A 22,160-nucleotide genomic window follows, 5' to 3' on the forward strand; every position below is an offset into this window, starting at 1 on the left:
ATTGGAGCAGTTTGCCCCTGGGGGATGGATGGACCCCCTGGTACGGAGCCATGTGGGAGCAGTTCTTGAAGAGCTGCTGCCTGTGGGCAGCCCCCGCAGGCTCAGTTGGGGAAGGACGGCGTCCCGTGGCAGGAGTGAGAGAGCAGTTGTTGTGGAGCTCAGCTGCCCAGCAGAGTAAAATCACCACAACTAATTGGCTGTGGTTACCAGCGGTGGCCTCCTGGTTCCGGCATCAACAGAGCAGTGGTTTGATCTGGAGCTAGGAGCAAGCTGAAGACTTAAAGGTTTAAAGGGTGCTGAGCAAGCTGTAAGTAATGAGCTTGATCAGGTGCTGTGAACACCAGACAGTGAATATTTACCAGCTTTTGCGTGACAAGATTGTTGCCCAGAGAGGTTGTGGAGTCTCCTTCTCTGGAGATATTCAAAAGCCACCTGGATGCCATCCTGAGCAATGTGGTGATCCTGCTCGGCAGGGGGGTTGGACCAGATGATCTTCACCTTCCAACCTCAGCCATTCTGTGATTCTGTGAAGATGATGAGCAGCTCTGTCTGCTCCCCATTTTACACCCCTTCAGAGACTGACGGACCGACCATCTGTGGGCTACCCAGCGAGAGGAGGTGAACAGGACCAGCGCTCTTCTTGTGGGCTGCCAGGCTAAGAAGCCACAGCCATTCTGGCTTCTCCCGTATTGAGAGGGAAGGCAGGCCAGGCAACGTATCGCCTGCACAGCATGACTTATGGAGTACTTGCTTGGCAGGATATGTCTGCTCTTGTGGCAGCCTGTCCTTTGGGCTTACCATGAAACACATAAAGGAAACACTGATTTGTGCTGTGGTAGAAGGGACAGATAGCAAATAGGTGAGAATTGTTTGCATTGTATTTGTTGAACTGCGGTTTTGGTCTTCTATGGCAGGGTCTAAACAACATTAACTTTCACACCTCTGGCAGACAATATTTGTGCCATCCCAAATACTGCTGCCAAAAGTCCTCTGTATTAACACTGTGATTGCAGGGATGTTTTTCTTTCAATTACTCTCTCAATCAAGTTAGCAATTACTAAGAGATTTGGAAGAGGAGTTCAGGCTGTTACCTGTGCTTTGTTCTGAAGATGCCCTTTTACAAATCTACAAATCCTAACCTGCACAAAGGAGCTCAGTAAGTGATGTTATTACTTTGGTTCAAGTCAAGCAGTTTGATATTCTTTGAGCAGAAGTACTGCTTGAGGATGATAGTCTGTATTCTTGTACTTCAGCTCCGAATTTGAAATTCATCTAAGCCATAACCATGCGTGGGTTGTTTTCAAATGCTTTGAAAATGAATGTTTTATTAGGTGGCTGTAGCCAAATGCAGCAGGATGGCCTTTGATAGGCTTCATCGCTGTGACTTTAGCCGGGTTGGCAGAGCCCTCTGGTGGGAGCACAGCCTGTGCCAGGAGAAGCTGGTTTTGCAGGCAGAGCCACCCACTTCTCCCAAATGCCATTAACCAGCCTTCTCTCTGCTTGGTGGCATCCCACCAACTGTTTGCAAAGTGGCCAGGGGCTTCCCCTTCATCCAGTTCCTAGCCAGGAGCTTCAGAAGAGCAGAGCCCTGTGGAGGATACTCGGGCTTTTTTATCAAATTGGTGGTACAAGCGGAGGTATGAGTGTCTGTATAATTTTAAGTATTGCTTTGCAAAATGTTGACAGCTCTTAGAGAGTTACAAAGTTAGCCAATTACAAGATAATGTTTTCCTAATCCGTATCACAATGTAGGAGAGCTGTGATGGATTTCAACATTAGTTTGTATGAATTTCAATAGTATCTGTAAATACTTTTTTCTACCTCTAAGTAAAAGTGACTGATGTACTTAGGCATGCAATGGGACACTTTGAAGCCAAGAACCACAGCCTTCCATTTCTTTCGGTCAGTAATGCTTTCAACAAGCAGGGTCTTTGAGGAAAGGGCTTTTGTGTAACACCTTTTTGAGCAGGAAGGAAAAATGGTATTATACTTGTCTAATACAGTAGTATTCAAAAGCCTGGTTAGAACTGCTAAATGCACTGCCAAACCAGAATCTGTAAACAGGTCTTTTAATCCGATTAGGTCCCTGAAGTGTTGATATAATATAGGCCAATAACACTCCTGCAGGAAATCCAGCTGTTTAAGATTGTTGCACAAGTAATGCAGTAGTAATAAAACGTCTTTTTTTTTTCCCTTAGTCACATGCTGGCCAGAGCTTTTCATTCAGCGTTGATTCAAAACACTCACAACTGTGCCCAGTATTTTATCTTCATTAAAATAAAGAAGAGGAACACACATGGGGGCTCGAACAGGCAGTTACCTGTGGTGGGAAGGAACCCCCCTGAGGAAGCTGGAGAGAAGCACTAAGACTAACACCTAACACATTTTTGTGTAATTTTACCTCTTTCATCATCCCGTTTTCACTAAGATATACATACAAATTCTTCCCAAAGCTAACCTGATCATCACGGCCTGCATTTGCAGTGCCAGTTCCAGTTTTTCACCTTCGTGTTCAAGTGATGTGCTCCATTGTTGGGGTTCAGCGATATGTAACCGCTCGATTAAGAGAGTCCTCACACAAGAAGCATGGCGTGGTGGAACTCCTTGCTGTGTGTTGTCGTGAATTCCCAACGCTGAATTTGTTTCAGAAAGCAATTAAATTTTATAATTCATCGGTATTGTTGGATGCAGATACTTTGTCTGAGAATTCCTCAGGGGCAGCCAGGCAGAGGGGATGGGAGGTGCGTCACTGGGTGTACGCACCATTTTTCCTTACCCTTGGGTGAAGGCAGGATGCTGAACGAAAACAGGGGTCCTTGAGGCCCTGAGGAGGGCTGGTTTTGATGTGGGTTTTCTCTCCTGCTGATAACTGGAGCTGTGATGGGAGGAGTCCAAGGGGGTAAGACTGGAGCTGTGATGGGGGGAGTCCCAATGAAGGAAGACTCTGACCCTCCTCCTGCACCCTACAAAGCTTCTTGATTGAGGCATATTTTATCTGCAGGGCTTTCCTGTTTACCTGGAGTCTGGTGTGGGGTCTCCCATGGCCTGACTGCCTTCCATGCCTGTAACGCATGTAACACTGGATTCTTATTACAAATACACATAAGAGATAACACAAAGGGGTTTTTTTGGTCTTTCTTACAGGGGACAGCCTTATCTTCCTGTTGTTCTTATAGCAATGTGATTAGCAGCTTTAATTCTCTGGCAGGTGTTAATATGGTATATTTTTCAAGCCCTCCATGTTTTGGCTACTAGGATAGCCTCTGCTCTATGATTTTATGAAGCTACTTTTTAAGTAGCTGTTTTTCTAAATTCCAAATTTAAATTCTTAAATTTAAATTTTTATTGCGTGCCATCATATTTCAGCTTGGTAGAATACTGTATTATTTCCACAGGTTTATTTCCACATGCTCTTTTTAAACTACTTATGTTTAATAAATCTTTTTAAGATATTTGTTTAATTCTTGTTGTGGGAGCAACAACCTACCTGAGCTGTCTGTTGTAACTCAAAATTTCACACGCAAATGTTGCTTTAGTATTGCTCGTGGTTATCTCTCGTCTCAGAGTCACGTAGCAATCTCTTGGAGAGTTCATCCTCTTTTGTCTGTGCCTTTTATTTCAAATGCATATTTTCTTGGGAAGTGGCAGCTGATATGATGTTTGTGATTTTTCTGAATAATCGTTGCTCTTCTGAAGAACTTGGTGAAGTTGAATATTACCATTCGAATAGGAGGTTCGGAGATGGGTAATTTGTACCTTTTAAAAAGCCGCACTGCCTTGCTTTTGTCTCAGAATTTATTATGCTTCCCAAGTATAATGTGACATACTGAATAGGGCAGGGGGTGGGGACATTGTCTTCAGCTGACACACTGTTATCAGCGGGACTGTGTTCCTGGACGTAAGATTTTGCAGTCATTGGTTGTCCGAAGAAAGCCTTTCCATTTGAGGATTGGACAAGAAGATGCGTCAGTTTGCTGCCCGTCTCCAAGGTACTGGTGATGCTGCCTCCACAAGCTGGCTAACGTCACAGCTCCATCACCCAGCGGGGTGTGGGCTTTTTTTCTCCTCTCCTCTGTTTTAATTCTGTATTTGCTTCCTACTGCATTTCTTAATCTGTCTTCCGCCAAATGCTAACAGCATGATATTTTGCAATCATTTAGGTGAATACAAGAAGGACGAACTCCTGGAAGCTGCTAGGTGAGTGCTGCTTACAATATAGAGCATATTTTGGGGGTAGAAGCAGGAAAGGAAAAGAGATTTTTGAAACAGCGATGTTTTGTCATTGCTTTCCCATGGAATGGTGCAAATAAGCCACCTCATTAGCAGAAATCTCTTTGGACTTTATAGTCTGCTACAAATGGAAAAGCCCGTTTATGTAATTGAAATCCCGCCCCCCCCCCCCCATGGTGGTTAAAAGGTTAATACTGAGTTTTTGCTGTAAGCTGTTTAAATACTCTTTATCATTTTGTGACTGTTCTTTTTAGGGGCAAATTAAATAAAATTAACCATTATCTTTTCTTCTGTTTTTTTACTGCTACCTTAGGATATATTTTGAAAATATGCTTTACCAGAACAGAACATATGGAAGCCTATACAAAAGGTGTAAAGTTCAGTCTTATATTCCCAAGATGCTTTCAGGCTTCCTTCTGACAGCACAAGACCATATTTATAGGCTGTTTACCCTTCTAAAAAAAAATCAGGATATTGGTTTATAGTTATTTGGAATGTTATGGGTCGCATACAATGAAAATGTATTTAATTCAGAACAAGCAGTTCAGCAAATGGCTTTCAGAGGATCTGTAAAATTAGATGTAGGAAATATAGGATGAGATTAAGGAAATAAAATGAGTTGGTTTTTTTTTGCATCATCTATTACAATACTATTTCCTATAATTACGCTTGGTCTTGAAATGTTCAGAAAATCCATTTGACATTCTCCCTGGCAGAGTACAGATTTCAGTATATGATACTTTGATGTCCAGCTCTTTAGCAAATATTTTGCAGAACACTGTCTTTTTCCCCCTTTTCTTAATTCCCTCCTCTCCATTTACAGGAGTGGTAATGAAGAAAAACTAATGGCTTTATTGACACCTTTAAATGTGAACTGCCATGCAAGTGATGGGCGCAAGGTAAGTTAATACCTGTTTTTTATTTCAGTTTTTTGAGAAACACCAATTTAACCGTATTGGGAAACATAGATGTATAAACCCAGACTGTGTAGGTGGGTGAACCCTAAGTGATGTCTTTTCACCATGAAATTAAATGCTGTTGTACTAGACAGTGGCAGCTGCGACAAACCAACAGACAGCAGACATGGATTTTAAGTGTGTCTTTTCTTTTAAATGTCAGACCCCAGCTTACACGTAAAGTGAAACCATAGGTTCTTTTGTAACAAAACCAAAATCTACGGTTGCAGATGAATAAAATAACTAAAAGAGGGAAGTTATTTGTATTTGAATATTGTCTGGGTGAGGCGATTCTTGTTCAGCTTAGCACCTAATGTGCTGGCACATAGACTGGCAGTGTGTTGATATGATTAAGACCTTCTGCATTTTCTTAAATTTTACATTATTGTTTTGACTTTCTCTGTCAGGGACATTTAAATGAGTTAAATTAAGGATTAGGCTGAAACTGGAGGAGGGAAGAACACATGCAGTATGAAGTAGATCCTATGATTTATGATGTTTGAGACATCAATATGCTGGACTGTCTAGACTGGTAAATTTACAGACGTTTTTATTTATTTATTTACTTATTTATTTCTAAGTGTGCCAGAATGTTCCTAATTGGTGTCTGTTAAAAAGGTCTCTCATGCATAACAATACATCTCACTCTTGGAGAGAAATGGCAGTGTTTTCCTGTATAGCTTTTTATTTTCTGTGAAGGGTGTTGGAGCATTGTATAAACCTCTGCCCATTTTGGAGCTGGAATAGCACAGTGCCACTGATGAGTGGAACTGAAACCAGTTGATGCTGCCTTTCCATTAAAAGACATGTTGCAGATTGTAAGGATGTATTTGTGAAAATAGTCTGACTTTTAATATGAAATGTTTTATCAAGTGTGATACCTGTAATACCTAGTATGTGGAAGAAAACCTAGTCAGTTTTTAACCTGTTTATATTTATGGCTGATCAAAAGTTTCTGAATCTTCCAGGTTTTTAAAGCAATTAATTTTATCATGTGGGGGACAATCAAATGAATGAGGGCTTTATTTAGTGTATCTGTGTTGGAGCTGATGGAATACTTCCAGTATTTTAAGGTTAAACATATTGCCTATAGTTCTTAGCTTCCTTTTTCTTTTTAAAAGAATTTTCTGTTCAAATGAGAATACATTTGGTTATTAATAGTGCACTGTACTAGAATAATTAAGCACTGTGGTATACAGCAATGCATTACTGTGTAATTGAGCCCCTATAATTTCTGATCTAAGGCCAAAGGCAGAGTTGTGATTTCTGTTGATAGGGAGAGGAAACAGGCCTTGCAGATATGTCATCAAGAATAATTCACTCTAAAAAGAAAACAAAAGGCCTTAAAATTCTTATTAAGCTAGGGGAAATTATTTATGTATTATTGTGGCCTCTGAATCAGTTTCAAAATTTATGCCCAAAGCTCAGCAAGCATATTGCTGTTGAAGTTAATCAATGTAGGCACTTCAATAATTTTTGTGTTTGGTTGTGCCGGTGATTTTACCCACCTGGGTAGCCAAACTCCATCACAACCACTTTCTTGCTCCCCCTCCTCAAAAGAATAGGGGGAGAAGAAAGTATGCTGGGAAGAAGAAGAAGAAGAAAAAAAAAACCTCATAGGTTGAGGTAAGGATAATTTAATTAAAGGGAAAGGAAAGGGGGGTGGTGAGGGGGGGTAGCGAAACCAGCAAAGACTGCACAGAAGCACAGAGGAAAGAAAATTCTCTACTTCCCATCAATAAGTGATGTTTGGCCGTGTCCTAAGAAGCAGGGCCCTTTTCAGCCTACAGCTCGACATTCTTGTCAGTGAAGGTCTGCTGATGTAGCTGCCTCCAATTGACCCTGATTTGCACTTGCTGAGAATATGTCCATTTTTGGAAGCTGTTTTTTGTATTCCTTGACGTGTTTCAATATTGCTATATTTTAAACTCACATAACATGATTCTTTCTGCTAGAGACACAGAGCCCTCCATTCCAAATATGATTGTTTTTCTTAGTTATTTTTTGCAGATCCCTTGATTTTCAAGTCTCAGACTTACCACAGACTTAGCACAGTGTCAGGGTAAGGAAGTGCAGCCTCCATGAAGTGATCTGAGCATCTCTGCATCATGTTTACTCTGCAGTGTAGACATACGCAGAAACTCCTGTTTGTTTCTTTTGCTTTTGCGTTCCTCAGGCTTGCACATATCTGAGACATCCAACACTATTTTGCTAAGGGATCACTTTAGTTTTGTAGGTGAGAAAATTAAGTTGAGTCCCAGTAGTGATTTTTTTCTGTATAACAGAATGTAGCAGCATTTTTCATACTTGAGGGCTTGAATTTCTAGAAGTTGTCATCTAACACCCATTGTGCTAAAACTCCTGACAAAATAGCAGAACAGTCAGTATATTGTTGGTCGTGGTATTGTTTACTTTATTGCTGTACACATTTTACTTATTTTTTTTTCCTGAGGGTCTCTTCTGTGGAATTTTTAAAATGACTCATGCATGCTAATATCTGGAGTTCCTGAATTTCCTAAACACCACATCTGCTGGGATAGCATGCTTCGTAGAACAGATAGAAGGAGTGGAAAACCAGGACTGTAGCTTGCTGGTCTGAAACCAGCTTGGGTTAAAAGTAACAAAGACTTACTGCATTGTGTGTGCTTCTTGCAGCCTTTTTGAAATGTATTGATAGGCAGAGTGATTCCTGGTGGACAGGAGTCCATGCTGCTAAAACAGTTACAGCTGGTGCTGATAGCCATTGATCCATCTGTTAATTTAGCATAGAGGTCAATACTGAATTAGGAGCAGAATCCAATGTTTCTTCTTCCCCTCCAAGAGAAAGTTCGGATAGATTACATGAGCACTGTGGAGATGTTCACATTACTGAAGCTCTTCATCTGTTGTCTGAAGAGAGAATTCACTCTGTTGCTACTCTTGCAATTATTTTCTGTAGAGAAAAATGAAGGAGGAGTGTGTGCAAAAGACAGAACAATTTTTATGTGTCAACTAAAACATTACTGCATATCAAGGATCTATGTAATTTATGGAGTTTTGTTTTGATTGGATGACCAAGAAAAGTGACCAATAATATCTCAAAGAAGCAATTATTTAATTGAGCTAGGAAACTGATTTTGAGTAAGTATTGGCTTGTGTACATGGTGAATGAGGGCACAAATAATGCTGCCCTATTTTGAGCTATACAGTGCAGTGTATACAAACAGAAGTGTTATGCAAGGGTGAAACGTCAAAAGAAATGTTTGTTTTCTTTCAACCAGTCCAATTTGTTTGCTTTTTAAAAAACAATGCTTGAGCTAAATTACAATAGTTATTTTAACACCATTTAGTCTTGTTTTGAGTTTTTCAAGAGGAGAGTGGAAAAAAAATGTTAGGATGTGGTGTTATGTTTAACGTAAAATTTGCATTTTACATCACTTCTATTTAGAGTGTTTTGCAAAGTATTTGCTCTGTCAAAATGGAACTTGTTTAGACAAAATTCTCATGAGCACATGTATATTCCTGATGGGTCTGAAATTTTTCTATGTCCCTCCTCTGAGCTCTGCCAAACTTTGTTTGTGTGGTATATAGATGTAAAGACTTGTAGAAGACAAACTGCAGTATTGAACTTAATGGAAAATACCTCCAAGATCATCTGGTCCAACCATCACCCCACCACCAATGTCACCCACTAAACCATGTCCCTAAGCACCACATCCAACCTTTCCTTAAACACCCCCAGGGACGGTGACTCCACCACCTCCCTGGGTAACCCGTCCCAGTGCCTGACTGCTCTTTCTGAGAAGAAATTTCTCCTCATTTCCAGTGTGAACCTCCCCTGGTGCAACTTGAGGCCATTCCCTCTAGTCCTATCACTGGTTACCTGTGAGAAGAAGCCGACCCCCAGCTCCTCACACCTTCCTTTCAGGTAGTTGCAGAGAGCAATGAAGTCTCCCCTGAGCCTCCTCTTCTCCAGACTGAACACCCCCAGCTCCCTCAGCTGCCCCTCACAGGACTTGTGTTCCAGGCCCCTCACCAGCTTCGTTGCCCTTCTCTGGACACGCTCCAGGGCCTCGATGTCCTTCTTGTAGTGAGGGGCCCAAAGCTGAACACAGCGCTCGAGGTGCGGCCTCACCAGAGCAGAGCACAGGGGGACGATCACCTCCCTGCTCCTGCTGGCTGCACTATTCCTGACACAAGCCAGGATGCCGTTGGCCTTCTTGGCCATCTGGGCACACTGCCGGCTCTTGTTCAGGTGAGCATTGACCAGCACTCCCAGGTCCCTTTCCTCTTCACAGTCTTCCAGCCACTCTGCCCCAAGCCTATAGCGCTGTATGGGGTTGTTGTGGCCAAAGTGCAGGATCAGGCACTTAGACATGTTGAACCTCATCCCATTGGCCTCTGCCCATTGATCCAACCTTGTGGTGAATTTTCCAGAAATGTTAAGTATTGAATATTTTAAAACAACAGGCTCCTACCTGCTACTGGAAGCTGAAGCTATGTTTTTTTGCCATGCAAGCAGTATTTCTTATAAGTTACAACAGTCGCAGCATACCTGAACTCATAGTTAGTGCCAAGAGAAAGGCTTAAAATGAAATGTATCGTGGTTGTTATGTTGAGTTAAGCTATCTCTCAGCCTGCTCATTTCCTTTGGGAAGCTGTTGTGAACACTTGAAAGATGTCTCATGAAGAAATTGATATTGCATCCTTTTTTTTTTTTAAATACAGAACTGTCTAAGCTAGTAAAGGCACGCTGGTTTTAGCAATTCAGATTAGAAATTTTCTCTACAATGCAGACTTCTCACATCATTTCTTAACAGCTTTCCAACATGAACTGTATCCAGCTGACATGGTAGCTATTAGTAGTGGAAGGATAGATTTATTTATTTTAAGTTGGATTTTTGCTGGAATTTAATGCCCTGCTCCTGTTCTCCATTATGCATACTGAGGTCACACTGGTACTAAAATACTTGTGTGTCAGTCACTAAGGCTTGTTTTTACAAATACGTCTGCAATTTGAATGTGTTTTTCCTGTGCCTTGGTACATTTGTGTTTTCCTCTAAGTATACTGTTGTAAGGTCAAGTAGAAAGTTTGAATGTAGAGTTTGAGGAATAAGTGCTAATGTTCCTCTCCTAGGTTTGATGTTAGTTTGTTGTGATGGTGGTTGTGATTCATGATCAAGTAGGAGCTGTCCACATGCCCTAGACGTTCTGCTTGGTTATCCATCCTCCTCCACATGGATCTGAGTATGCAGCTCTGACTAATGTTGCTTCATTGTGTATTGCTTCCTTCAGAACATGCCTCTTCATAACCTTATGCATGCTCATATAAACTCTGCCATATTTTGTAATCGAAGATGAATAAAAACTTCTTCACGTAGGGGAACCCAACTCATCTGCTCAGGAGTTGCTCTAAAAACAGTCTTGCCCTTTTTCTGAAGGCTCATCTGTTTTACAATCAGAGTATATATCTGAGATTTTATGCTCTTCTGAGCATAGGACAAATATTTTCCTGTAAAATAGGATATATCCTTCATATTTTAAAAGTATTATTTGCATTGATCTCTGCAGCTACTTTGCGTGTTTACATTCTGTATGAACCACTTGAAAAAAAGAGACTACCATGGTGTTACGTGCAAACAGCTTGTCTCACAAACTTGTTGGGCGTGAGGCAGAAATCATTACCAAAAAGCAGCACAGAATGTAATTCCCCCCCACCTACATTGTTTTTCTTCCTGCAGCTTCTCTCTCTGCCCAATTCCTTTGAAACTAGAATCTTAGAAATTTCTACAAGTGAGTAAGGGAGCCTGTGAACAACGCACTGCTATTCTTCACCAGTGCGGGCCCATCCTGCACTGCTGATGAGTCAATGATCCCATGGGGAAAAAACATCTGCATATATTTAATAGAAATTGTTTTTAAAGTGTATGTGTCCCTACTTGTTTCAGTATATTCTTCTGGCTCCTAGTGCCCTTTTCACTCTTCATTTGGTTTTCAGTCCTTACAGCTCCCAATACTAGGCTCTCAGTACTTACCATTATGCCTACCCAATACTTTTTTTTTTTTTTTTTACTACGCCTTTCCAGCCCAGATGTAGGTCCAGAATGTATGGTCCAGTACACCAGTAGCAGGCCTTTGCACGAATGCTTTTCTTGCATAGAAAACGCCTTTTGCGTATGTTTGAGGCTTTAGCCCATTCCATCATGTCATAAAGGATTTCAGGTTTTGTGTGCACTGCCTTGTCCATGTTTATGGATAAAGGGTAACAGATGTAAAAAATCCAACTGTAAGAAAGTCTGCAATGCAGAGCTGTGCACCAGCAGCCTTGGTCTGAAGCAACCCCTGCTCAAGACCTTGTGTGTGTGCATTTTAGTGGAGAGGATTGAGCACAATGCCCCCTCAGATCCTGCTGTGGGACCTCTCTAATACAGGCTAACTTTCTGTTGGATGGAGTAACAGGTTCCTTCTCTTGCCTCCTCTGCTTCCTGCTCTGTATGTACAGTCAGCTTGATCAGCATGTAAATAAAGGACTGATTAAAAAACAGAAAATGAATTATATGAAAACTAGGTGAGTTACATCTCCTCTTAACAGGGAGTCTCCAATGTGCTGTTGGTAAGTGGATTTGCCAACCCATGTTTCAGAGTTCTTCCTGTCCTCAACCATTTTCAGGAAAAAATCTGCAGTTCAAAAGCAAATTGGTTTGCCTTCCGATTCTGAGTCAGTCAATCTATGTTTTCTCATGCTTTTACTTTGTAGTTATTAAGCCGAGAAACTTTAACAGCAGTTGAGATTCTCTTGTAATGAAGTTGTCTCTAGGAGCCTGGGGGGTTGAAGAAAAATGCCATGTATGTCAGAAATACTGACATGCTCCTATACCCTCTTTTATGTGTGATCCCAGCTTACTTAATCAGTCAAGTATGGTCAAAGTGGATAGCACAAGAATCCCTCCCCTAAATTTGTAAAAGTGTAAATGACTTGGCTTCATTTCTATCCCTGGTGCTACTTAATACCCTGCTTAGCCTAAGATGATATCTTCTGCATAAAATGTAAAATTGATCTATCTACTCTAAGTTTCTGTTACAAGATCTTAGATATTTTCTTAGTTATTTTAAATATTTCAGTGAGTATCCCTTCCTGTGTTCTTCAGATATTATTAAAAGTATAGTCCATCATGTCCAGGAGGAGAACTTCTGCACTTGAAAACTGGAAGGAGAATACTTACTCTGTAGTCATTTTCCCTGTATTGGTCTCTGTAAACCAGGAAATTTCATTTGTTAGGTCTTAATCAATGTGCTTTTCAGGAAACCTCCAAATTTATTAGGTGTGCTCTTTTTTATTCCTGAACTATTTCCCCTTGATGATTAGCTTCCCACAAGGGACAGCTTCTTGCTTTATGCTATTATTCACCTACTGTTTAGAGAAAACAAGTCAGATAGGCAGATTTGGAAAGAGCCGTTTAATATTTTATGTACCTTAACTAAATGCTTCAATCTGGATTTGGCTCTGTCTGCTCACAAGCATCCAGAAATTGAATAGCAATCATGTTTCTTCTATTATGATTTTGAGAGTTGAGTCCTTCCCTTCCAAGAGCTTGCTGAAGTTAATGTTTGAGTTGAAATTTGGAGGTTCGGTCTGTGGACTGTATGCATTTGATTTCTGTATGTGGATGACTATAGTAAATGCTGTAGGTGCCATTTCTATTCTTGGTGTTAGTTCCCTCTCAAAGTCCTTGCATTGTGATCTTGAGAGTTACTGAGAAGTAAATGATTCTGCTTTCTCATTGTTTTTCTCTTTTGAACCTGATATTAGAATATGTTGTCTTCCTCTGTTGTCAGACTTACTACTTACTTTTATCCTCGTTTCCCATCTCTGCACGTTACCAGGCACCTGTCCCAGGACCTGTCACCATCTTCCTTAAAACCATCAGTGAGGATTGTGTTAAAAACCTGTTGAGTGCCCACGTAGGCTGTATCACTTTGTTTATCGCATGCAGATGCTTACTGACCACTTCAGAAAACTCCAAAGAGGTTTGTCAGGTGAAACTTCCGTTAACAGTATTTGTGTTGACTCTTTTTATCATGTCTATCCATCTGTCCACTAATTCTAGCTGTTACTATATTTTTTGTGGTACAGGTGCCAATGCTACAGGCTGTAGTTTCCCCCCAAAATCTTTTAATGACTGGAATCATTTTTGCAACTTTATGTACCAAGACAATCTTAAGTGAAGGTTGTGTACCACTAGTAATTCACCCATTTAATTCTTCAGTGCTCTCTTGGGTGAATGCAATCCCATCCTAGCAATTTGTTGATTTTTTTTTTCATCATGGGTATTGTTACCTCTTTTATGCTTAATTCAGTTTCACAGAAATCCTTTTCCAAGCTTCACTATGCTCCCAAATACGCACTTGCTTACTCACCAGGGCTCTGGTGTGACAATTACCTATGTTTCTTCTAAGATGTATGCCATGCAGAGTTCCTTTAGTTCCTCCACAATAACTTGCCTGTAGGATCTCTCATTTCTTACCCTAGTATCATCTTGCCCCCACCGGACTGTCTGGAGGTTTTTGTGCTTCTGGTGGGTCGGAAGAAGTTTTTTTTCGAAGAAGAATTCAAACTAATGATAGTTTGAATTCCTTTCACTAGTTGTTGCTCAAATCATCTTTGCCTGCCTAATTGTATTTTTACCTATAATCTGCTGGATTTTGTGATCCTTCTGATTTTTCTTTAGCTTCTGAATTCAGCTTTTTGAATAATGCCTTCTTAATTCTAGTAATCGCTTTTGAGTTGCTGTTTAATCACACTGGCTTCTTTCACTTTGTCAAGCACTTCCCAACAGAAGGTGCATTAGCACTGGTTCTGGCGTGGTTTCTGTTAGTAGCCTTCTTGCTCTTTGTAAAGACTTAATTCTCTTAGTTACGGCTTTTAGTTTATATTTACCAAACTTCCTAATTTTTCATAGCTTCCCTTTCTGAAGGTTAGTGTGGTCATGCTCCATTATTTTTATCAATCCTTTCCCCTGTAGGTGAGTTGAATGTAAGTATGTTATAGTCAGTGTTACATAGCAACTTCTCTTGCAGGTTTTTGACCCAGCTCCTGTTCGTTAACTGGTACCAGCTCAGTGGTTGCATTTACTCAGATGGCTGTCCTAGCCATCTGAGTGAAACAGCCATCTTGGTAAAACAATCACTGATAACCTCCAAACATTTCATCTCTGTTGCGTATTTATGTGTGATACTGGCCTGGTCTATATGGCAGTAATTGAAGGTACCCAAAGCCCTTGTGTTGCCTGCTCTTGCTGCCTCACTGTTTTCTCTCAGCACATCAGTTACCAGTTGCTAATATAACCCCATCACTGACTTCACAGGTTATATGGATTTAGAGTGGTGGGTTTAATGCTAAATGAAAAGAACTTCAAACACGTATGTGCAAGGAGAGATGTATTTACACAATGGTTTTAGAAATGGTTATGTAAGTTGATGAAGCAGGTAGGAGATGAACAATAAAAGGGAAGAAATATGCCAAAATAAGGCATTGTAATTTATGGTGAATGTGTCAGTGATGGACAAGAAAATTGAGGTTATTTGGTTAGTCTCCTCTAATTAATGTAATACACTTCTGCTTATAAAAGATACTTCTTACAGATGGAATTTTTTAGAATATTCTATTTCTAATAGCCATAACTTCTCAATTTCAAAGCGTATTAGGAAGTACAAGATATTCTCTTTTTCCTGTATTTTGGAAGGCTGTATTAGTTCTGCAAAGGAAAAATGAAATCTACTTGACTGGATTATAAATGCATTAAACTCTAAAACTTGTGAATAATCACTAATGCAAAAAAAGAACATTTTTTGTATCTAATTTTGTGAATTATTTTAGACTTCTTATTTTAATTTGATTCCAAAATGTGAGTTTTTTTTTAAACTCTGAGAAGTGGAAGTGAAATGCAATTAACTTAGAAGTATTGTTCTTAACAGAGCTTGTTCTCACCCCACATTCAATAAAAATGAGCGAAGTGCTGGCTTGAATGTCATGTTAGCAGAGAGAGCAGTCAAGATAACATTCGGAGAATTTTTTCTTTCTTATTAATACGGAAAATATTCTAAACTTAAGGCTGAAATGTTTATAATCACAAGGTGGAAGAGGGTGGATGGGGGAAAGGTGTTTTTGGTTTCTTTCCTTTATTTCTCACTTCTCTAGTTTGTTAGTAGTAGGCAATAAATTTCTCTAATCTCCCTACTCTGAGTCTGTTTTGCCTGTCACAATGATCTCCCCATCCTTATCTCACCCCTTGAGCCCTTTTCATCATATTTTCTCCCCCTTTCTCTTTGAGGAGGTGGAGCGAGAAGGCGGTTGTGGTGGAGCTTGGCTGCCCACCCAAGTAAAACCAGCGGAAGACTAAGGCTGTGAACTGTACTGACTGGCACTAAGGGACTTTCAAAAACTGCAGAAACTTGGCTATCCTTGCCCTGTAACGCAGGCCAGTAGTAATAGCACCTGTTCTTCCCAGTGCACTAAACTTAAATCACATCTTCCAGGGTGTGATTTACAAGAAAGTTCCAGCTGTTGACATGACAGAATTCTTCATGCCTGTGTGTTTGGTCCACCAGCCCGGATGAGTTTGTTCCCTAGCTGCTCCTTCGAGTACTAGATGTTTGAATAACCTCTAAAGACTCCAGTAAGTAACATTGCAGGGGCAGTTTCTTTTTACCTCTACCTTGGCAACAGCCAGTCATGCCTCAGCACATCACCTCAGAGTTGTCTCTTTTTGACTTACATTTCTAACAGATTCTATATGATGAAAAGAAGCAACAAAAATGGCCATCCTGGATACAATGATACTGTAAGTAATTCCCATGTAGAATTCTGCCATATCTTTTGGAGTTTACATCTCTCTTCAGAGTTAATTATCATTAGCGGTGTTCCTTTAGGAGAAGAGAGTGGTTCTTTACTGTTGTTTCATCCTTCTGTAGCTCAGCAAGCCACTATTCCCTCAGTTACCAGCATCTACCACAGAAGAAAAAAAATGTATGCTCCTCTACTTCTGTGATAATCCGTTTCAAAATCCTGTCTGCGTGTTTTGCTGTTTTTTGTCACTGGGTGCTGCCAGAGATATATTCTGAGCTTCTGAATCTGGGAAAACTGCAAATGCTGATTCACTGTAGATGCTTCTGAATTTCTTTTTCGTAATGCAGTTCCGTTCCCAGCTAAACGTTCATTTGCACATAGAAATGGAACAGATTCACCTAAGGAACGGTTTTCTGAGAATACTGCGGGTTTATGAAGAATGTTGCTCAGCTTTTCGGACACATCCTGGTTTAGCAAATGCATGGTAGGTTCAGATACTTGGAAATACAGGACAGTTTCAGGAGCTGCAGGCTTTTGCTTTTTAATTCTTATTTATGATGACATCATAAGGATCACTAGTGCACCTTTTATGGGACCTGCTGTTTGTGAAATCAGATGATCAGAGGTCGGGGTGGTAGATCCCATGCAAAGATTTAAGCGTTTTTCCCAGCCCTTTACCATCACCCTCTTGGTCTCTGCTTTTAGGTCAGATCTTTGAATGCTCACTCTGAAAGTAGTGGCACCAACTTAGTATGGAGGTGTTAGGGAAGACTCTTAATTAAACTTTGGGAAGCTGAGATCCATATCTTTATGTCTACTTTTTCTTGTGGATCTGAGTAAGCTTTTAAGTTCATTCTGAACATGATTGCTGACTTGTGTCTCATGCTATCTCATTTTCTTATGGCCTCTCATTTAGTCCTGGTATCTTTCTTGTAGGTAATGATGCTCTTTGAGGTTTGACTTTGATTCTTTTTCTCTGAAGTAATACCTTGCTTGCCTCAACTTCCAACCTTCTCTTTGGTGCTGTTTTAATGCTAGCTGGAGTTCCTTACCAGTGAAATGAAAGCATCCATTTCTTCCTTCTGTTGACCTCTAAGAGGCAGAGAAACTCATTATTTCTTGTGTTTACCCCTGTGCAATATGACGCTTCTCATCTTTTCGGTTCTTCTCAACCCCAGGAATCTGTGATTGAAAAAGCTCTTATATATGCCCCTTACTTGTCAATACTTTTCCAAACCTGCAGTACAACAGTGCCTCCATGTTACTGCATAGAACTAATTCCAAGTCTTGTCACACAGCCACGAAGTTCAGAGATACGGACAGAAACTTGTTGTATTGTCCCTCAAAGGTCAGATCTACTACAGAAGCATTTAGGAATCACTAGTTTGGAGGTTACAGCCCTCTGAGAAGGAACATACTTAAATAGGAACATATTTAAATACTCACTAGAGATTAATAAAAAATATTTCTGTTTCACTTTGTTGTGTGTTGTTATTTCTTAATCTACTTTATCGATATTTATGCGGCCTGGAAGTCTCCAGCACTAATTTGAAAATAACATTCCAGAGTATGTAGAGGAATGTTTTCTGAACCTGTGATCCACAAAGCAATGCTTTGTAGCTGATACGCATTCTAAAAGGCATGCCATTCATAATACCTGTCCTCCTCTGGGCTTTGTACCAGAGCCCAAGTGGTACATACCTGAATACATTTCTGAAGATATTGTTTCAGAAAATAATCTCTTTATAATGTGGACGTCTTTCTTTGTTCTTCTTCTGTTGGCTCAAAATGGTGGATCACTGTTTTTCAAAGAGAAAATGATATGCCAGAAAGAGTGAGTTCTAAATTAAGATACTATGTGACTTGCAGATTCTGAACTGATGAGTCATGCAGTTCATTTTCGTGTGGTCATGTAAAATTTTCAACATAATGGTATTCTGAATTTTACTGTATTAAATCTGTTCTGTTCAACAGTCTAGTACTACTGTTTGTGTTCTGAAGATGAAGCAGTTAAATTACCACTAGAAACACAGCTGAGTGAGAAATGTCTTCCTAAATCCTTTTTTTTTTAAAAAACATAAAAGTAGTTTAAGTTCTTCATTTTTGTGCTTATTAATCTCCAGAGTTTAAACTTATTGTAGCTAGCTTATCTATAGTTAGCAGGCTGACATAACTTGTTTTCCTGGAGCAGCATCTATATGTATGTCCTTAAGAACTTAACTGTCAATCATGAAATTGAAGAACATGGTACCACTATAAAATGACCAGGGAAGTTGCACAATTTGACAGGTTGGATGGCTGAAGCTTACATGCCATGTGGCTGGTAAACAGAAGCACACCTCCTTCCTTGCTCAACAAGAGCATTGTTCTCTTGCTGAGGTTAAGGGCTTTTTTTCCCCATAGTACCTAGTGTGGAAGAGCATTTTAACATAAATATTAAATAATTATTTCAAAATATATGTTTCTATAAGGGAGGGACTTGTTTGTATGTGATAATAATTCCAGTTTTCATGCCACGCAAACAAATGTCAGTGAGATATTTTCCCAAGAAAGCTTACAACCAAGCCTAAAAATGAAGGTGTAAGATGGTGCATTGGGTTTATGTGGCACAATTTTGGTAGCAGGGGGGCTGCTGGGGTGACCCCTGTGAGAAAAGCCCCGAAGCTGCCCCATGTTAGATAAGGGCCACTTTCAGCTGGCTCCAAAGGGACCCACCACTGCCCAGAGCCGAGCCAGTGAGTGGTGATGTTTGCGCCTCTGTGGGAGCAGATCTAAGAAAGAGGGGGAAAAAGCAGTTGTGGTGTAGTCCAGCTGCATAAAACTACCACAGATGGGCACGATGTTGCAATATTAAAATGGAAGACATACTTTGCAAGGGGGTATCTAAGCAGGGAAGGAAAACTCCGATCATTGCCATCCTGGAAAAGCTCAGGAATGTCTCTTCTAGACTATGATGTTGTTGCAACTTGTTTTCTCATCCCATTAATCAGATTATAAATTAGTGACAGGAGGTATTTTGCTTGCATCTGGAATATGTTCCTGATACACACTCATGATAGATGCAGTTCATTTTAGAGAAGTCTTTGAGATAGATAGCAGCATGAAGCAGATGCAGACTGTTGTGACTTTAAAGAAAGAATGCATCATAAATTCTAACCCAGTGAAGAGAGAGAGTTGTTTGCCTGCCACGAAGGTTTTTGCTTAGTATGCCTGATTCAGGTAGTCATCTTGACAGGCCTCAGGACATCTTTCAGAGCAGTCAGTTTTATGCAGACTGTGAAACAAAGGTGCATTCTGTGATTAGAAACCTTTCTACTTATCTCTCAGTTCAGAGGAGGTGAAGCACCATTTTGAGGGAGCTTGTAAGACAAACTGCAAAAGCTAAAAATGTTATTTTTATTGCTGCTGTTCTCTGCTGGCCATGCAGTCTGATTTGAATAAAGGTGTTCTGTTTGGTAGAAGTTAAATGGGGATTTGCTACATACCTGCGTTTTCCAAGTTACCAAACCTGAAGGTAGATTAGAGACAAGATAAGAAAGTCATATATAGTAAAGTGTATGGTGATCATTATTTGATTCCTCCTTCCCCCTCTTCTCTTTTTTTTTTGGATGCCTTTTGTCAAGAGTTGTCAGTAAACATATGGTTATCCTTAGGTGTCTAATCAAAGGGTATATAATCAAAGTTGTACTTGTTTGTCTGTCAAGAACCACTCTTACTGGTGGACGCCCATTTGGGGACCTTCTGAACATGGGTATAGCCATTATATGTCAAGACCAGAGCTGGTCTTGGGGACGTCTGATAGATGGTATTGCCTTTTTATAGTGAAAATGCCTTTCTCATAGAAGATGGAATTAAGTGATGATAATTTTAAATCACTTCGTCTTATTGTAAATTAGATGCAGGGCAAGACGTATATAAGAAGATTCTTGTTTGTTGATTTTAATAGCCTTCAGGATGACAACTTGTGAATGAGAGAAACGCTAATTAAGATTGTTATCAGATAATGTAGAGATTCTAGTGGCAGAGAGCAAGAGCAGGCAAGAACAGGCATTATTAGTTCTTACAGCAGCTCCGCTAGCTGTTGTTGAACAAGCAGGTAATACATGATATAAGAACCTTACGTAAAATCCTTCAGCTTCAAGTTACCCATAAAATTGGCAATCCAAAATTACTCTGAATCTCAAAATGCATGTTTTGTTCTGAGGCTGTGGGCATGTTACCACCTCTAAGAGCTACTGAAGAGTCTTTAGCATGATAGGTAGGGATATGGGTGGTGCTTAGAGCCAGCGCTCCCATGTTGCCTGCGGATGATTTGTTGAAACCAATGTTCTGATTTTAGTAGAAATAACTCAGCAGCCTGCAGATCTGACAATCCCTTGGTGCCCCTTTTGTTTGATACAGGGGGACAGCAAGTCCAAAGGTAGCTGACCTTGACCATAAGGTCCTTAAATCAGCTGTTGGTAATAAAACAGTGTGAAAACACCAAAGGCTCAATGAGAATATCAAACTATTGTATGTACGTTGCTTAAATCTAAAAATGCCTTTACAACACACGTTCAAAAAGGCTGCAGGAAAAAAAAAAAAAAAGCTTTAATATAAAGTGTAGGTATACAGGCTGACTGTGTTTGCTATTTTGCGTACAGGGATCTTATTTGAAATGCACGGTACCTGCACTCAATTACAGATGCCATAAAAATTTCGAATAATGTGAGCATCTTACATGAGAGTCTTATTTTACTTGCTAAAAGTAGATTTGCTCTCTTTTTAATTACAAGACAATGTGATTGGCTTGGTAATTGTGAATATGAGTCTTAGAAGGTAAATGCCCTCTAGGGATTCTTGTTAGGAAGTCTCTTACCAAGTACTGCAAGACATGGGAGGAGGGGTTAATTGATAGCTCAATTAAATCTCTTTCCTTAATATTAAATGATTGGGTTGATATACCTTACAGGTGCAGTATACAGTAATACTGTTAGTGATAACTAGTTCCTACTTTTCTAGTGCTCTAGAAAAAGTGCACTGATTTTTAACAGCAGTCTCTTTATGAACATCATTCACTTCTGGGGTGGGGAGGACTAGTAATATCCCGTCCGATGACTAGTTCACATAGCATGACGTTATGTTTTAGGTACTTAATTCCTGTGGTTAGTGTGCAAGCTGGTAGCACTGGATTAGTATTTTAAATTAGTAAATCTATATTAAACATAATATATATTGAGTGTGATATCAATGAATGTTCTTTCTCATGAGAAAGGAAAAGTCCTTAAAAATGACTAAGGTAGGTACATCCTCCTTCCTGAAGCATATGGAAGTGCAACGTTTTTAAGAGCCTTTAAACCAACCTAAAGAGCAACTGTCAAGCAAGGCTTGTGGATTTTGATTCGCTAGACCTGACTACAGTGCTGACTTCAACAGTGTTTCATAAATTGACTGGGAGAGATTTCAGCCCCATCTCCAGTTAAGAGTGAAGAGAGGAGTGTTAGTTAGCTCTTTTTTGTAGAGGTGGCTGCAGCATGGCACACAGCTTCATTGCAGCTGCAGTGGATCAGAAGGCAAGCAAGCCAAACATCAGGTGTTTGGCTGCAGCTAAATAATTCCTGGTGTGTTGGGGGAGACATGGTTCATTCATGAGACTGTGGTGTCTGTGTGACCTTGCTCAGGGAGAAGGAAGTAGCTTGCATTTCCGAAAGGCAGGGATATAAGTTGTCAGAAGATTCGCGATGTCATTGCTTTGCTTTGCTTGCGTTGTTTGTCTTACAGCTACAAGCTAAAAATATTCTGGCTTTTTTCTCTAATGAAGTTATTTTGCAAAAGTAGGTTTAATAATCCTAGAAATACAAAATACACGGTTCCAGCTTGAGTCACGTTTTATCTTTAAATTTTAATCGCTCAACAAGATTCCAGGGCTGACACATCCTTATTGAGAACATCCTTATTAATAATGCTCAATACGAGTAAAGCAGCATCTTGTAAGTCTGCCAGCGTTGTTTTAGAAGTAGTATGCAGATAAGAATGGATGCAGCTACTTTAATCCTAGTGAGGTTAAAGGATCCTGCAGTGGTCTGCACCTCGTTCCAAGATTTGGCATTTTCTCCAGTTTCTTTTGGCGATCAGACCTTTCAAGAGACTGACTTTTCAGCAGTCCATTT

At 40.1% G+C, this 22,160-nt stretch overlaps 1 protein-coding gene across 4 annotated transcripts in view; it reads left to right on the top strand.

The window, feature by feature from the left end:
- Positions 1 to 22,160, top strand: part of TNKS (tankyrase) — a 122,124-nt gene that overhangs the window by 54,679 nt on the left and 45,285 nt on the right. For all 4 annotated transcript variants that reach the window (XM_050710325.1, XM_050710326.1, XM_050710327.1 and 1 more), the window contains exons 4-5: positions 4,161 to 4,197; positions 5,054 to 5,129. In XM_050710325.1, the coding sequence (XP_050566282.1) occupies positions 4,161 to 4,197; positions 5,054 to 5,129 (113 nt within the window). The remainder of the gene's footprint in view (positions 1 to 4,160; positions 4,198 to 5,053; positions 5,130 to 22,160) is intronic.

The sequence above is a fragment of the Cygnus atratus genome, chromosome 4 (genome assembly GCF_013377495.2).
Source record: "Cygnus atratus isolate AKBS03 ecotype Queensland, Australia chromosome 4, CAtr_DNAZoo_HiC_assembly, whole genome shotgun sequence".
Taxonomy (NCBI): domain Eukaryota; kingdom Metazoa; phylum Chordata; class Aves; order Anseriformes; family Anatidae; genus Cygnus; species Cygnus atratus.